The sequence below is a fragment of the Cyanistes caeruleus genome, chromosome 7, assembly GCF_971803275.1.
Source record: "Cyanistes caeruleus chromosome 7, bCyaCae1.hap1.1, whole genome shotgun sequence".
NCBI lineage: Eukaryota > Metazoa > Chordata > Aves > Passeriformes > Paridae > Cyanistes > Cyanistes caeruleus.
The window spans coordinates 19,639,472-19,654,999 of NC_141707.1; the positions used below are offsets into that span (position 1 = coordinate 19,639,472).

At 40.9% G+C, this 15,528-nt stretch overlaps 1 protein-coding gene across 3 annotated transcripts in view; it reads right to left on the minus strand.

Moving 5' to 3' along the window:
• Window positions 1-11,281: 11,281 nt before the first annotated feature.
• The window catches only part of MTX2 (metaxin 2), a 36,175-nt gene continuing 31,928 nt past the window's right edge, over window positions 11,282-15,528 (minus strand). For all 3 annotated transcript variants that reach the window (XM_086898073.1, XM_086898074.1, XM_023930945.2), the window contains 4 exons: window positions 14,903-14,941; window positions 14,375-14,500; window positions 13,703-13,779; window positions 11,282-11,767 (listed from right to left, as the gene is read on the minus strand). In XM_086898073.1, coding sequence (XP_086754199.1) covers window positions 11,557-11,767; window positions 13,703-13,779; window positions 14,375-14,500; window positions 14,903-14,941 — 453 coding nt within the window. In that variant the 3' untranslated portion in view covers window positions 11,282-11,556. The remainder of the gene's footprint in view (window positions 11,768-13,702; window positions 13,780-14,374; window positions 14,501-14,902; window positions 14,942-15,528) is intronic.

Here is a 15,528-nt window from a genome sequence, read left to right on the forward strand (position 1 = left end):
GAAAATACTGTTGTTGCAGACAAATTCCCTGGTGCTTCATTTGACAAAAAGATGGATTAGAACAAACTCCAGAGTGTTATTATTACCACATACATGAAAGATTGTTTCTTTTATTTGTATTAATTACTGATTAGTGCTTTCTGTATCTTCAGCTCTTTCAGATCTTTTGAATGAGATATATTGCTTTCCATAGTTTCTTATCTAAAGGGAACCCTGACAGAAAACTGGTGTCTAGCCACTGTGCACAAGGAAGTCATTGTGCTGAGACACTGTTCCTCAGGGAAAACCCTGGGTGAGATCCTTGGAGAGGTAAAAATAAGTTCACAGGTAATAATGCAGACAGATCATTTTCTATCTAACTAAAAATTGTCTAATCAATCTAAAATTGTCCTGAGTAAATATACAGTTTTGAATTGAAGCACAGAAGGAGCAGGAAGCAGAGTGTGTGGGGCTCCTTGGTGCTTGGGGAGCAGCCTGGAGCTGGCAGCAGTGCCAGCAGTCAGTCCCTTGCTGGATGGCTTTCCAGCCCTGCAGGGCTGCCCAAACCTCTCCTCCAGGCAAAATGGCACTACTGCCATTGTCTGCCTGTGGAAATGTTTGGGGGCTTTTAGTTAGTTGGAAAGAAACCCAGCAGAGTGGCTGCCACCCCAGCTGGGACAGAAAGCTGTGGGACATGTCCTAGGCAAGGGCATCAGGGACAGGGTGGCCTCTGACTGCCAAGTGCAATGGTAGCACTGGCAGCTGCTCCCAGCCCTTACAGCTGGGTGTTCCAGTGGTCTCAGCTGGGGGGGAGAGTCTCCTCACACAAATCCCCCGGGTCTCACTGCTCAGAGGGAGCAGAGGCCTTTCTCTCTGCCTGGGAAAAGCTGCTCGAAGAAGCAGCACTTACATGGGTAGGTGGAGGAGGTTGTGCTTAAGAACTTTAAAATATTATTGAGCCCTTGTTTCCCCATGGAGATTTCAAAACAGAAAACTCCAAGGCAGGTTGCCAAGAGTTAGGGCTGCAGGTTCAGCATCCTGTCTGAGTATTAGAAAAAAAAAAAAAAAAACAAAACAGAAAAGGAGGTTTCCTGAGGTTCAGCAGTCTGTTTTTCATGTTTTGTGCATAAAACTGATCACAGTGTTTTGGATGCTGGGAAGTGAGGCAAGGTATCAATTAAGGTATCAATTTACATGAGCCAAAAGTCGGGTGACTGCATGAAATTCAGTGATGAACCTTTTGTGGTCCAGGTTATGTTAAAAAGGGTAGTTTTAAAATAGCCTGTTGTACGTCATCAGTTGATATGTCATTTTCCATAATTCATGAGCACTGAGGCAAGATTAGACAATGGAGCCTTGAGTGAGAATTCATTAATTTCCTCCATGGTTTTAGAAATGTCAGAGGTGCAAAGCTGAGAATAATAAAAGTCAAACTCCTTAGATATATCTACTGTGCTAGGAAGAATATTACTCTGAGCATCTCTGATAGTATACAGTGTCTTAGTGTGCATGTGTCTTTAATCGGTATGCAAGGAGTTTATCTGCTTTACTGCCTGCACTTATCAGAAAAGATATAAAATGGGATGGTGATAATGGCTGCCTTCAAAGAAAAAGATATGTTCTTTCAAGGGTGTAAGTGCAATAAATCTTTCTGCTTTAAGGGCTCACTGGAAGCAGAAAGATTCTGTTCTGCTGACAACTGAATGTGGGGAATTTTCCCAGGGGAAAACAAATCACATTTCTCCATTCAAAATATAGTAAAAAAACACTGAAATATGATACTCCAAAATGTATATTACAGTATTTCCTACTGAGTCCTTCACCAATTAAGCATGCTTACAGTTCTCAAATGGTTAATCAAAGGTGTCTGGCACTGAATATGTTTAGAATACACTTGTGAACTCCCACAGCTCAAATTTAAAAGACAAAAAATAAGTGGTCATCTTTAGGTCTTTTTTTAAACTATACTGCAGGAATTAATTTGCCAGGAATAAAAGAGACAATGCTGAGTTCATTGCTATTCCAAAACCATTCTGCACGCCTGTGGAAAGCAGAGTTAATACTACCGGTACCTACTGCGTCTCGGAGGGATCTTTTGTGAGTTGAAATCATTTTATTTACTTTAGAAAAGCCCACATTATTCATAAGAATCAAATGCTGTGCCTGACTGTTATAGCAAAACAAAACAGACAAGGGTGTTTTAAATTAATCTGTCAGTACGGTGCTTTCCAGTGCTCACTTTGTTCATGCAGCCAGCAACTGATGTTAGCATGAATTTAAATAATTCTTGCTTTGAATAATGACCATGAAAGTTGAGTAATGGTATCTAGGAAATATCCGAACTTTTGAGGAGCTGCCTCTTATCTAGGACTGTTTGCTTGCTCCTCATCTCCCCCCGCCCCTAATTGCAGGGAGGTGCTCCACACAGCATATAACTAAACATAATACAATTTGATTTGTGTTGCAGTGTTCTCCAAAGAACAAATCTGTAAAATTACAACATGTGAAAGCTTAACACAATGATATAAAATGGCAGTGGCACGGTTCATATCTTAAACTGACAGACTGATGGTGATTATTGCAAGGACAATGCCCTGCGTATGTCAAACGATTTGCAAATAATTTATGTCACCTTATCCTCCATTATTGTTTTTGCAGAGGACATAAACTGTGTCACTAATATTAAACTGTCGGCAAAAAAAAGCCTACCTCAGCTCTTTCCTAGCTGAGAATGCAAAGACATCTGCACAGAGACAAACATGCATATGGCCATCATTTGTCCAACATCTTACACATTGTGAAGGTTTTTTACTTGAAATGCCAACCTATGTGGCAGATGATGTATGTGTTTCTTCAGTCCTGTGATTACCAGCACAGAGCTGCTCTGCAGTGCTCTTCACCTCATCAGTTCCACAAGCTGCACTCCAAGGTGTGTGAAACATTTGCAGGGAGATGGCATCTGACATGCAGCAAGGCAAAAGCATTCTGGTGTGAATATTTGACTCCAGATTTTGTTCAAATCAGGGTCAGATTCTGACCTGGAGAAATTAGTGTGGGTAGAGATTTAGCACTACAAAATAGCAATTTGAAAACTGGAATGAATATATTTTAAAGATGGGGAAGCAGAAGAAAGTGGTGCTGTCTCCTGGGTGACTCCCAAGGGGCTGTAAAAGGGAGGGGAAGGGGGAGGGCTTTATAAATGACCTGGGCTTTATTCTTTTGGAAATAAGCAGAGGACAAGGCAATCTTAGTCATTTCTGTTTGTTAAGTTGCATCATCTCAGCTGCCGGGTTCTTTGTTTAGGTTTTGATGGTTCATTTATTACTACCAAGAAATGCCTTTGAAGGGTGATTTTCAGAGGCTGCTGTGGTTAAAAAAGCAGCAAGGAATGCAGTGTGGTGGTTGGAGCGTGGAGCTGGGAAACCAGCCTTCAGCCTCCTGCTCTAGATTTTGCCCTGCTCACATTTGGGACAAATTACTTGCAACTGCTGTGGCTTGACTTATGTCAGGCAGGTTTTTCTGTGTGACTCATCCAGTTGGTTAAATTCACCAAGTATTTCGTAATCTTCAGCTAGAAATCACTCGTTTGATTGCAGATCAGTGACATTTCACATAAGATGCGTCAAATAGTTTCTGTTGGCTTCAGTGCAAGAGATGGCTCCAAATCATTGTGGTGAGGAGGACAATGCACTGACAAAGTCACTGAGCTAAGCACTGGAAGGGAACTCTTTCTGCTACTAGTTTTTCCCCTTTTGGAAGCCTTATTCAAGCATTTTGCACTTTTATCCCCCTCAGGAGGGAAGAAATCTTCTCCTTGCCCTTCTGATTTCCTCAGCCTGTTTCTCAGTAAATCAGAATTTTTGACTACATTGATAATTTTTAGTGTTATAAGACATAAATGCCAATGAAATTTGAAAGAAGTGTGTTACATATATGAGTTTTAATCTGACTTCCCATTCTTCCAATGCTGAATTTTGTCAATCTTTAAAAAATCCCAGTTAACACCAATTACCCTGTTATTGGAATTGTCTGTGATTACTAAGTTAGAAAGCAAATTTCAGGCAATTTAATTTTTTGGAAACACAATGTGTTTCCTGTGGCAGCAGCTTTTGGAGTCCCCATAGATACACAGAGCAGAGGGATGTACGCTTGTGGGATGCCTTAACAAATCCTTGAAAGCATGCTTATTTCTCCAGTTGTGCTAAAGGCGTTTTACTGGCACAAGAAATCTCTTTGGAAGCAGAGGGAGGAATAGAGTCCACAGGTGTGAAAGCCTTTCCCAGGAGTGGGACCCTTCCTTTTCTCAGAGCAGGAAGACCCTGAAGCATCAGAAAGGGCAGGAGAATCACCAAGGATATCAGGGAGAAGGGGCAGCAGGATGGGCCCCAGGAAGATGCACTGAACCAAATGAAAGCGCCTCCATAGAAACAGGTCTGCAGGAGCTGTCCTGTGTGTGTCAAAAGCATTTCCATCAGATGACAGGCAGCCTTTCCCACAGCAGTGCTTTTGGGCTTTGCCTCAAATGTGCTTTGGCACAACAGCAAGACCTTTGCACTCACACTTGCATGTAATACACAAGTCATGGTCAGGCCTGTGGTTTCTACACACACATGCAGACCTACCTGTCTTTTGCAAAATGTTATAACCTATGAAAAAATATGCTGGAAAGTTTATTTAAGTAGATAAAAACTTACCCTGCCCATAATGCCCCCAAACTACTGATCTTCATCAACTGGTTCCTTAAACATGCCACAACACAGACTTCAAGCTGCAAATGAAAGAGATCACGGTGATAGTCAGTAATCTCAGTTATACACTTATTTGCTAGGAGGCATTGTAGCTCAAGGTGCTACACATTTGTGAGGGAAAGAGCCAGTAAAAACTGCAGAGGAACTTTAGGGAGGACTTTACAGGAATTAAGCTAGAAACAGCAGTGGACCTAAAGAGAAGTTTTCACTGTCTTGGCAAGAAAAGAAAATGGCTAGCTCTTATCTAACAGTCCGAGTGATAACAAGATAAGCTCATTTAATAATCCTGTGTTTTGGTGAAAAAGCTGTTGATCTCAGCAGTGAGAGAATGGTGTAACCAGAAACAAATGCCTTCAAGTCAAGAAACCTGGAGAAAATTGTGCTTTGTAGCCAAAAGTCGAAAGAGATGTCACCAGCTACCTTGAGTATGGCAACCCGAGATGTATGGCTAGGGAAGTAGACCTACTGTTTACAAATTTTGACAGGAAGAAGTGATAGAAAATGTAAATTCATGCTGAGAGAAGGCAGCCTTGGAAGAGGTAGATGCTCTGGGGGCTGGGTGATGATTGGTCTTCTGCAGGTCTACAGAATTTGTCATGGCTAAGCTTCACTGATTCCTCCCCATGGTACCCTACATACAACAAGGTTCATTCAGATACATTCTGGGGACTTCCTGCTTAGCCTCAGAGGATGGTCTTTTGTTTGCAGCAAGCCATTTGCTGCTGCTTATATTTCCTGTAAATGATCATCCTTTTCATTCTTGTTTCAAATCTTTCTATGTGAACTGAGAACACAAACCCTGGAAGACTGATGATTTGAGCAGTGATTGTAGGGAAGGTGACCATTATGCCCTACATTCCTAAGATCTTCAATTTTCTTAAATGCAGAATAAACTTCTAAAAAGTTTTAAAAAAAAATCTGGATGAGAGAACATATACGTGACACAGTGCTTACTTACAAAACCCGTTTTTATTAACAAACTGGGTTACTGTCAACCCACAGCTACTGTCAGGAGAGAGGTGAGTTCATGTTGACCTCTCATGTCAGCTCATTGTTTCAAGTCAGCTTCTGAGCACACCAGCTTGTAGACAGGAGTTGCTTTGGCTGCCACAGATGTCATGTGTGCCATGGATGGCAGTCCATCTGTGTCAACAGTGCAAAGTTCTTTTTCTCAACTAGCACCAAATTTGAGGTCTGCAGCAATAGATGGGAATGGTTGATACTCTCTATGGAAAAAGCCTGTCCTTTCTTTCTAGATTATGAATTACTTGGAGCCAAAAGGGGTCTCTAAAGCTCTCACTGTTTAAATTTTTTGAGTCTCAACAAGCAAAGAATCAACAGTGTTTTCAGAGGTGAGGCATCTTTCCCAGGCTGAGTTCTTTGACCATAGACAAGGCTAACACTCAATTTTCACATCTCATTTATGAACTCAGGACTTAGCACTTCTGTGAGCACCGCTACAAGTAGCTCCTCAGCTCCCCACAATGGCCTGTCAGGGAGGAGATGTGGTGTCACGGTGAATTGGTGGCTTGGGGTTGTAGCAGCACACACAGACCTCATTTCAATGCAGCCACTTCTGTGTAGGCCAACCCTTTCTGTATGTGAGACACACGTGAAATACACCTGAGCAGGCAGCTGTAATTTGAGGGCCCTTTCAATCCCACAGGTGCCTAGTGGCCCCAGTATGGATACAGCTACCTGGGTGTGAACTTCACTCTATTGATGTCACCCATTCTGTTTCCTGCAAGCCTGTTATTGCCTTCACACAATGGTATTCTGCCAGGCTGGTAGCTGCTCCTGTGGCAAAACCTTCCAGCCTAGACAAGCCCTAGAAGCTTAAAGTCTTTCATTTCTTTTGAGGCGGTTACACAACGGGCCTCAAGCTCCCTGCCAAATGCTGGTTTTTTACAAAGTTGGCACTGGGGATGTGAGCCAAGTATCGCAAACCTGTGAAGCAGATGAGTGTGTGTTAGTCAGCAAATGACAGAGGAGATCGGCCAGGAAGTTTCAAACCGCATCAGGCTAGAGCCTGACTTTGCTAATGCTTTCTACTTTCTAGTTCCTACTCCTACTTTTATCCTAAGATCAGATAACGAGTAGCAGTTTTTCTTTGTAACAATTCATTAATCAGAGAAATGATCCTTGCTGGTGTTTAGATGTTTTACTTAATTTGGTACTTCTGGCCTGCTGCCCCAGTAGTGCCAAAATTATTATTTCTCACCCAGCAGGTGATAAATAACAACTTCAGTCATGATTAATACCATGAATTTCTCAACCTGACTAATGCAAAAAACTTCAAACCTGCAGAACAAGTGGGTGCTAATTGTTGTGAGAGCCATTGGAGCTGCACTCTGCTTATAAAGAAAGAAAGCCACAGGAAATGAAGTGTTTTCTAGCAGCACAGCTGATCCTAAGAGGCATCATTAAGTGCAGCTCAGCAGCATTCTCCATGTGTAGGGCTATGGTAGCCTCTTTTTTTCCACAACACTGAGCTTTAAGTACATTTGAAAGGCAGGAGATTGCCAGGTTATTTTTCTTTCCCTGGGGAGGAAAAGGAGAAATAAAACAAAAGGCAGAGAAAACAGCAGTTTAATATCTCATTAACACCACTCAATACTAAAACTTTTATAACTGATAGATGAAAAATGACGGATCCTAGCAAAAGCTGCTCACACCAAAGCCCCTTCACATGTCTCCCTTGAAATCTCATCACATCATAAAAGGCAGCATCAAGAGGTTACCCACCCATTCAAGGAGAACTTGCTTCAGAGAGGGACAGGAAAACCAGAAGATCAGGAAGGATTGTCAGCTGGAAACAATGATCCTATACTATAAATCAGTCTGTGGCTGAGATCCTGGCACTTTCAAATCACCGGCTGGTTTGCCACAGCCTGTGGTGGAGCAGGGTGTTTGCTCCTTTTCCTGTGCTGCACTTAGAGCGGCACAGGGCACACAGGATTCACAGTCTAACTGTGTGTACAGTCCTGTGCTGGTCAGGAAAACGAGCCCTTCACACCTGGAGCTGGCACCATGCGTATTTCTGATAGGGGCAGACACCAAAATCCAGCAAGGACACAAGCAGGTAACTGTGCTGAGGGGGGGTCTGTGCTGAGCAAGATTAGGCCATTCCACAATCCCAAAGAAGCTTTTTAGGAATGGAGAAGCAGTCCTGTTTTCACCAGGACTTTCCGTTTTAGCTCCATCAGGTGAAGAAAGTATCTGCTACTTTCCAACCTGAGAACCTGCCTACGAAGCTAATTACTTGTGGAATGAAAAGACTATGAGAAGCAAACCACAATGGTCAAGTGATTTGTACTCAGGCTCAGTTATGTCTGTTCACTCGTAGCTCTGACAGCTTTCGTGACTTTGTGGGCTGTTTTGGTCGGGCAACTCCCATGCTTCCTGGTGGATGATAATCCATGGTTCTGACATTTTTTTCTGTTAGAAACCTACATCTTGTCTTAATTTGGGGAAACTTTAGAAGTTCCAGCCATCTCTTTTCACTCAAAATAGCCTGTAGGGACTTTGTATTTGTGAGCCTGGAAAGCTAGGAAAGAAAATCATCATCCCCACTGTCCTGCTATGTGAGATAAACAAACCATAGGCGTTCCTGGCCTGACTCCTGTTTCTAGTGCAGCAGCTGTCTTCAGTCTTGGGAGATCTTCTAGAAACACCCACAACTCAAGAGTAAAATTCTCACAGACTGCAAATGCACTGCCTTGTCTACTAGAGGGCCACTCAGACCAGCAGAAAGCCCTCACTGCTTCGTTTTGGAGAAGGCAGGTCAGTGTCCTCGCTCAACTCCCTTGCAAGAAAGGCTTTTGGGTTTGGGTTGGTTTGGGGTTTTTGTCAGCCCTTAATTTGCTTTATTGCTGGCGTTGTTAAAACTTTTCATTCCTTTTCCTGAAGTGTGCCCGGCACTTGATGAGCAATCTGTTTTAGTGTCCTTTGTAGGACACTAAAGTTAAACACTGAGTTAAAGCACAGCTTGCCATGCAAGTGTTGGTCCTTGGAGCTCAGCCCAATCTGCTACACAGCACCAGTCATGCTACCAGCATCGCTTTAAAAAGCATAATGGTTTCTTGTATTTATGAAGTACAAAGAATGTCATTTGGCTAGGATTTTAATAGCTATTTTCAATGCAGGTAGCAACGCCAAGATTTTCCTTCTAAGTTTAGGTATTACCTAGAATGAGTTGCAGCCTGAACTACAAACCAGCCCTGTAGCAAACATGCCATACAGAAAGAATCCTCTTCAGTAAAGGAAGTAAGGAATGCTCTTTTCCATTTAAATGAAATTATCAAAGTCACACACAAGGAATGACGGGTGGTTAAAACTTTCAGAAACTTCAGCTCACCTTGAGAGCTCCGTCTCTGCTTGTCCTCAAACTTCAGTATTGAAAACTCAATGTGATTTGCCTGTCTCTGTATCCTTAAGTGAAGTCTGAGTAGCTCAGGTGGATTTACACAAACTTTGTTTGCAAGAGATCAGTATCTTTTGCCCAACCACTTCCACAGCATTTATTTTCTAGATGAGACATTCAAAGCAGGTTAATGCATATCACTCTGTGGGGTTTTTTCACTACTCTATCGTTACAAAGCTCGCTGTATGTTACTGCACAAAATTTGCAATAACTTGCTGTTCAGCATTCAGGGTATTGTATTACCAGAGCTTGCTCTGCCTCACCTTGCCAGAATACAAAAAGTTTCATTCAATGCTGTTTCAAAGCAATTGCTGAAATTTGGTTACAAGGTGGCTAATGGCCACTGCAGCCTTTGGAAGAGGAGGAACACATGACCACTTGCACTTTTTCAGACTGCATAAAAATTAATAGGTAGAAATGGTTAATTAATGGTTAGAAATCCATTAAGTAAATTACTCCTGTAGTTCAGTCTATGGTAGCAGAATTGCTGAAACAACAGAAGCTAGTTCAAAATCTTTCCTCATAAATGGTGCTCTGCAAATAGCAGGAGGGTAAAAGACCAATTTAATTACTCTGGATTAAGATACCTGAGTTTTCACAAAGGATTTCCCCATCACCATGGCACACTAACTTTAGTCTATGAGCACTCAAAGTAGCACGTATTGCAATGTTCTCTCCAAACTTTTGAAGAAAAACCCAACCAACACACAACAAATTCTTCTCCAGTTGTTTTCAGGGGTTGAATTTCATGCAGAAAAGCAAGTTTGAAAGAAGTATCTGAGTTCTCAGCTAACAACTGATTTGATAGTAGAAACGGTCACTAAGCAGTCAAGAGCTGGCAAGGTTTAGTTTAAAAAGGTGTTCAACAGAGAGATGTGAATTTTTAAGACTCAGACGCAGGACAAGGGTAATTTACCCCTCCTGGCAAGAGTGGTTTGATGAAATACAAAGACACCCCTACACACTAAGTGGATTTGACTGCAGTAGGACTTAGGACTGTTGTATCAAAAAACAGGCAGTAAGAATTCAGCTATTTTCCAGTCCAGCTGGCAAGAGTGCTCCCCCACAAAAGCAGTGAGTAAGCAAGAGTGGTTCAGAAACCTGTCATGGGAAACACAGCCAGTCCAAGGCATGCAGCTGCTTTCTGCTCAGTTTTAAGAGAGAAGGAAATGGCAGCCAAAACCTCATGACCATTGTATAACCAGTTGAAGCCATTAAGTGGTCTGACACTAAAGCATATAGTCAAAAGAACATATTTCAAAATAAGAACACAATGGTTCCAGCAAGCCAAACAGCCTGAGCAGGTTCCCAGTTGTACCCATGACTTCCTGAGAGCACAAGGTTTGTTTCTGCCACCAGCATGTTCCTGGTGGTGCTTTTGGAAAAGCATGAAGTACAATTCACACAGCAGAACAGAGCAGTACCATTTAATGCACTTGGAATAATACTAGTCAGATCAGTCCTTGCCTACACACAAGAACTCTCCCTTGAAAAGCTCAGCGTTGCCAGGGTTTTTGGAGCACCACAGTGATACTTCTTTGTTTACTTCTGTATCATTGTGGCTACATGTACCAGGAATAATGTGGAGGCAGAAGGACCAAGACATGCCAGCCACAGGCTCTCAGTGAATCCTTTTTCTATGAGAACCACATCTGGTAGATCAAAGTTCAGAAGCATTGTTAACATACTGGAAGTGGAAGCAGTGAAGCAGACACTTACCTAGCAAGTTAGTTTCTTAAATAAATAGTAGGACAAGCTGGGGATTAAAACTGGGAAACTACAGGAAGAAAAAAAATTATAATCAAAAAACCAAAAGTGCATGAGAGATAAAAGCCAGAGGCAAGACACACACAAGATGGACTGACAGCCAGAAGCAACTTTGACACAAAAATAGGAACTGACTGAAGATCACATAAGTTGTGTGCTACAGAGGTCCAAGACATTTTTTTCACCCGATTTCTAAATAAGTTTTAGCTGAGACAGACAAACTTTAAGATCTCTAATGCATACTTTCACTCCCAGCCTAATAATTCTAACTAGTTTACAGTTTTATTCCAAGTGTCCTGCCAAAAGGATCCCACTCATGAGCTACACTAAATTTAGTAAAAAAGGCATTTAGAAAGATCAGAGATCAACTTCAGTGTTTTATTTTTTTTTTAAATAGATACAATTTTTCCAAGGTCACTTTACAGTAAATGGCATACAGGCTAATAAAATGGAAACATTCATACAGACATTTCAACTTAAATGTGTACATAATATTCTACAACACAAATACTGTAGCTAACATTTTTTTCTCACTCCAGAACAATTTGGCAGCTTCAAAATGCCATTCTATTCCCAAAATCAATTTATTTAACAAAAATAAACGCAAAACTGAAATGTGATCCACCCTAAGCACCATGCTTATTTGAGCAAGGATGATTTCTTGGAAGATTGGACTGAAACTGTACAGCTGTCTTTGTCATGACCCTCAAAGTACTGCTGCTCTATTCGCCGACAAAATGCTGTAAGATTACTGTAGTTCTTCACTTTTTCAGAGAGTTCATCAGTGATTAGTTGAGTAGTAAGGATTGTGAACAGATGTCCAAATACCAGAGCATCTAATTCAGTTGGTCTGTAAAAAAAAAAAAAGAGAGAACAGGTATTTTGGGAGACAAGTCCTGATCAAGAAAAACCATGTCGTTCTGAGTAAGCTTTATATAACCATGCAGTCTAAGAATTGGGAAGAAATCAAGCAAGGCTAAATCAAATGTATGAAATCTGTGTATAGGGTATATTAAAAAACCTGCTTGTTCTCAGGATGGCATTTTCCTTGCCTTAGGAAGCTTTGAAATGTGGAAATAACACCTCTTAGATCAGACAGACTTACTGATCTAGTTTCAAACCATGCTCCACCTTTTAGTCCTGTAACAAGGGCAAATGCTTATCAGGTGTTTTGTGGCTCTTCTTTTTCTTCTGCAGATGTGTATTAAAAAAATCCATTATATTCCAAGGGGAAAAAAAAGGAGACCAGCAGAAGCTTTTGACTCCCATTCTTTTTTTATGTGTTCTGCAATAATCTGAAACTATTCAACCAACAAGAAAGGGAGTTCCATGGTGGCAGCAGCTGGAAACACCTCTTTTCTGAGAAAACAGGTATTTTGGGAATGTTTTAGGTATGAGCCTTCTGATTTGTCACCTTGGACCTTAAAGCGGTCCATGTATATAAGCAGTCCATGTAAAAATAATTATTTTTTTTCGAATGTATTAATAACTTCAGAGTCCTGCTTTACTAATGTTCAGTATATGCAGCATGAAGTTTTCCTAACTGATAAAATTTCCACCTTTTTATTTTTGTGGATCACTAAGAACTCTCCAGTGGCGATATAGACCCCTGCATAACAAACTTGAATCTGTCAGAAACAGGCTGCTTTTCTTATTCACCTCTCAAAGACTCACAGAAGTCACAGACTGAAAACTACTGGACTAAAAATACATACTTCATTAGTAGTATTTCAGACAGCTAAAAAATTTAAAGATTGAAACTACCAAAAAAAGTCTGGTTAACAACCAACAACACAAATTTCTCAAGTTACAATTCTTTAGAAATACAGAAAGAAAATTTAAGAGATGTTATGTTTAATAATCGTAGGAGAAGACGCAATTCAAAATCGTCTTCTATAAGGCATGTTTCTGTATCCCCTGAATTAACACTACCCAACTAGTCTCGCTTGGAAGATAAAGGGGCAAAGACACAATGCAGAAAAGTAACCAAATACTGCCATTTGAAGACATCTCCCTGTTCAAATGTAGTAAACTGAAATCTAGACCTGAGCATTTCTAGACTGATCTATGCACAGGAGACAAGAGGAAGCTAATGTGATGTTATTTAAGTCTGTAACATTTCAAAAATAGTGAATTATTGGAGAGGGAAAAAAAAAATTAAAAGAGTATATTGCAATTGAAAGAAATTGGTGAGAGCAGAGGGCATTCCCTGGAGGTCAGGTAATTTATTTTTTCTCTCCTGGCAATGTGAATCTTGGTTTTCACTTTGCATTTGGTTCTTTGGTGGACCAGCTACCTTCTCCCCCAGGTCTTAGAACTCACAGGCACCCTCATTCTAATTCAGTTCATTCAGAACTGCTTCTGGTGTTATGGTAAGCTGTTCTGATCAGGTTGGCACAACATAGATCCAGTCCTCTAGCAAAGAATGTTACCCAAGAAATACAAGTAAAGCTTTAAATGTATCATTTTTAATAAGAAACTAACTATATCAAAGTGTGCATTTGTAGCCTACATAAGCTGTGGTAGAATGTGTAGAGAAGACAACCAGGAGTAAAACAAAATCATAAATACAACAAACTTACAGAAGCTTTCCCTTTAAAACCTTTTTAAAAAACTTATTTCTGAAATTTCAAGTTTAGATTCCAATCACACATTTGTATTTTTGCAACTAATCACACAGCATTAAAATAAAATAGGAGTTTTATATAACTACATTTGTATGTATGTGGGTATATACCTATATCTCGTAATTCTGGATGCAGTATTTCAATGAAGAGTAACTTACTGTTTATTGAAGAAATATGGTTGTGTTCCTAATCTCTGGGAGAGAGCCTGACAGCACTGATCTACATCTTCAAGCACCTATCAAAACACACAAGAAAGAAAGATCCATATTGTCAGGAAATAACACCATTGCAAGAAATAACTTTATTCTGTTTGCACCCACAGTGGGAACAAGAATGTAACATGCTGGAATATCAAAAGCTGTTAAAGTCAGCCAAACCTACACAGCAGGCAGGTAGCAAAGTGTTACTTAATCTAACATTTGATGCAAGGCAATTCTGATTAAGTGCTTCCCCTAACATTTATAATTGAGTTTAATGAAAGGTACTGACTTAAACCTCACAACCTGCCACAATCCCACAAAGAGTGCCTATCAGCATCATACAGGAAGCAGGGCACAGAACTTACAACCTATTTTCAGGGCACACTGACAGAGCTGTACACTCATAGCAAAATATCCTTCCTCCCACCCCATCGGGCAGCACATAGTTTACGATTTATTGCTGCTGAAGGCAAACCTGACTCATGATGATGTTTAAAGTACAGAATATACATTTCACTACATCTGTTTCAGGAACATGCTACTCTCCACTGCCTATTAAAAAAAAAAATAAAAGAAAACAAATCAAAAGGTAATCAGGGTAAAGAAATAAGGTTCACTTTTCACACTTACCTGTTCTAGGGTCTTTCCAGCCCATCCAATGGCTTTCATCTTTCGCCTAACCTCCCACTGCTTCTGATAGGACAAAATGCGGTTAAGAGGCCACGGATAAGGAGAGCCATACCTTGGGTGAGTAATCTTTTTTGAAAAACAGAAAGGTACTGCATTATATTACAAGAAAATACAGATACCTCTTGAACAAAACAGATAGTATTTAAATATTTCTTTCAGAAAAGGAGCTGTAGAAGAGAAAAGCAGTTGTGTATGCTATAACTATTTGCACAGAATCTACTGTTTGAAGCATAACTATTTAAAACTATTCTTTCAGAAACATAAAGAAAACCCGTATCTATTCTGCAATCGGCTCCCTCCAGTAACACGGCCTCCCTAAAATGCGTATGCAATGAAATTAAAGTGGAAAGACTTTATCATTAATGGTATAAACCCCCATGTTTCATTTATGAGTAGGGACTTGCAGTTGTGAGCAAAAGTGTTTTCTCATTAAATTTTAATTAAGATAAATGCTGTGGAACCACTCACCTCCTCTACTGTAACATCATCACACCACTGGAGATAGAGCTAGGAGAAGAAAGAACACTTACTAAAACTTCCTAATAAAGGAGAATACAGAAACAATTATTTTTCACTAGTAGAATTTTCTTTTCTAAATTAGATTAAAATTTCCATTTAATTTCTTCTCCTAGACCTTTGATGTACAAAAGAAATTAAAACTGGAAGGCAAAAGCCATTTGCTAGTCCTTGCTTCACCAGCACCAAAACTAAGCTGAGACCAAAAGCCTGCTCCTGTTGCCCACACCACACCCAACTCAAGGCACAGGTGACCAGCCCTCAGCTCCTCAGTCACCTGCATCTCCCAGCGCTTCCAACACTGCTCCCACCAGGACTGAGTCACCTGCACTGGCCACAGACAGGCAGCACAGAGGATCTCAGGCTTCCCCCATGCACGGCATGCACATGGGGACAGTGAGAGCGGAGTGCCTGGCCAGCTGGGGTGTGCCATAGGACCCCAACAACCACTGGCACTTCCTGGTCAGTTACTTCTACACTTGACATAGGTGAGGGGAATCACACGTGGCTACAGGAACAGGTCAGCAAGCAACCCACAGTGTAGGAGAACTTACTCCTGTCTCCTTTCACCTCAAAAG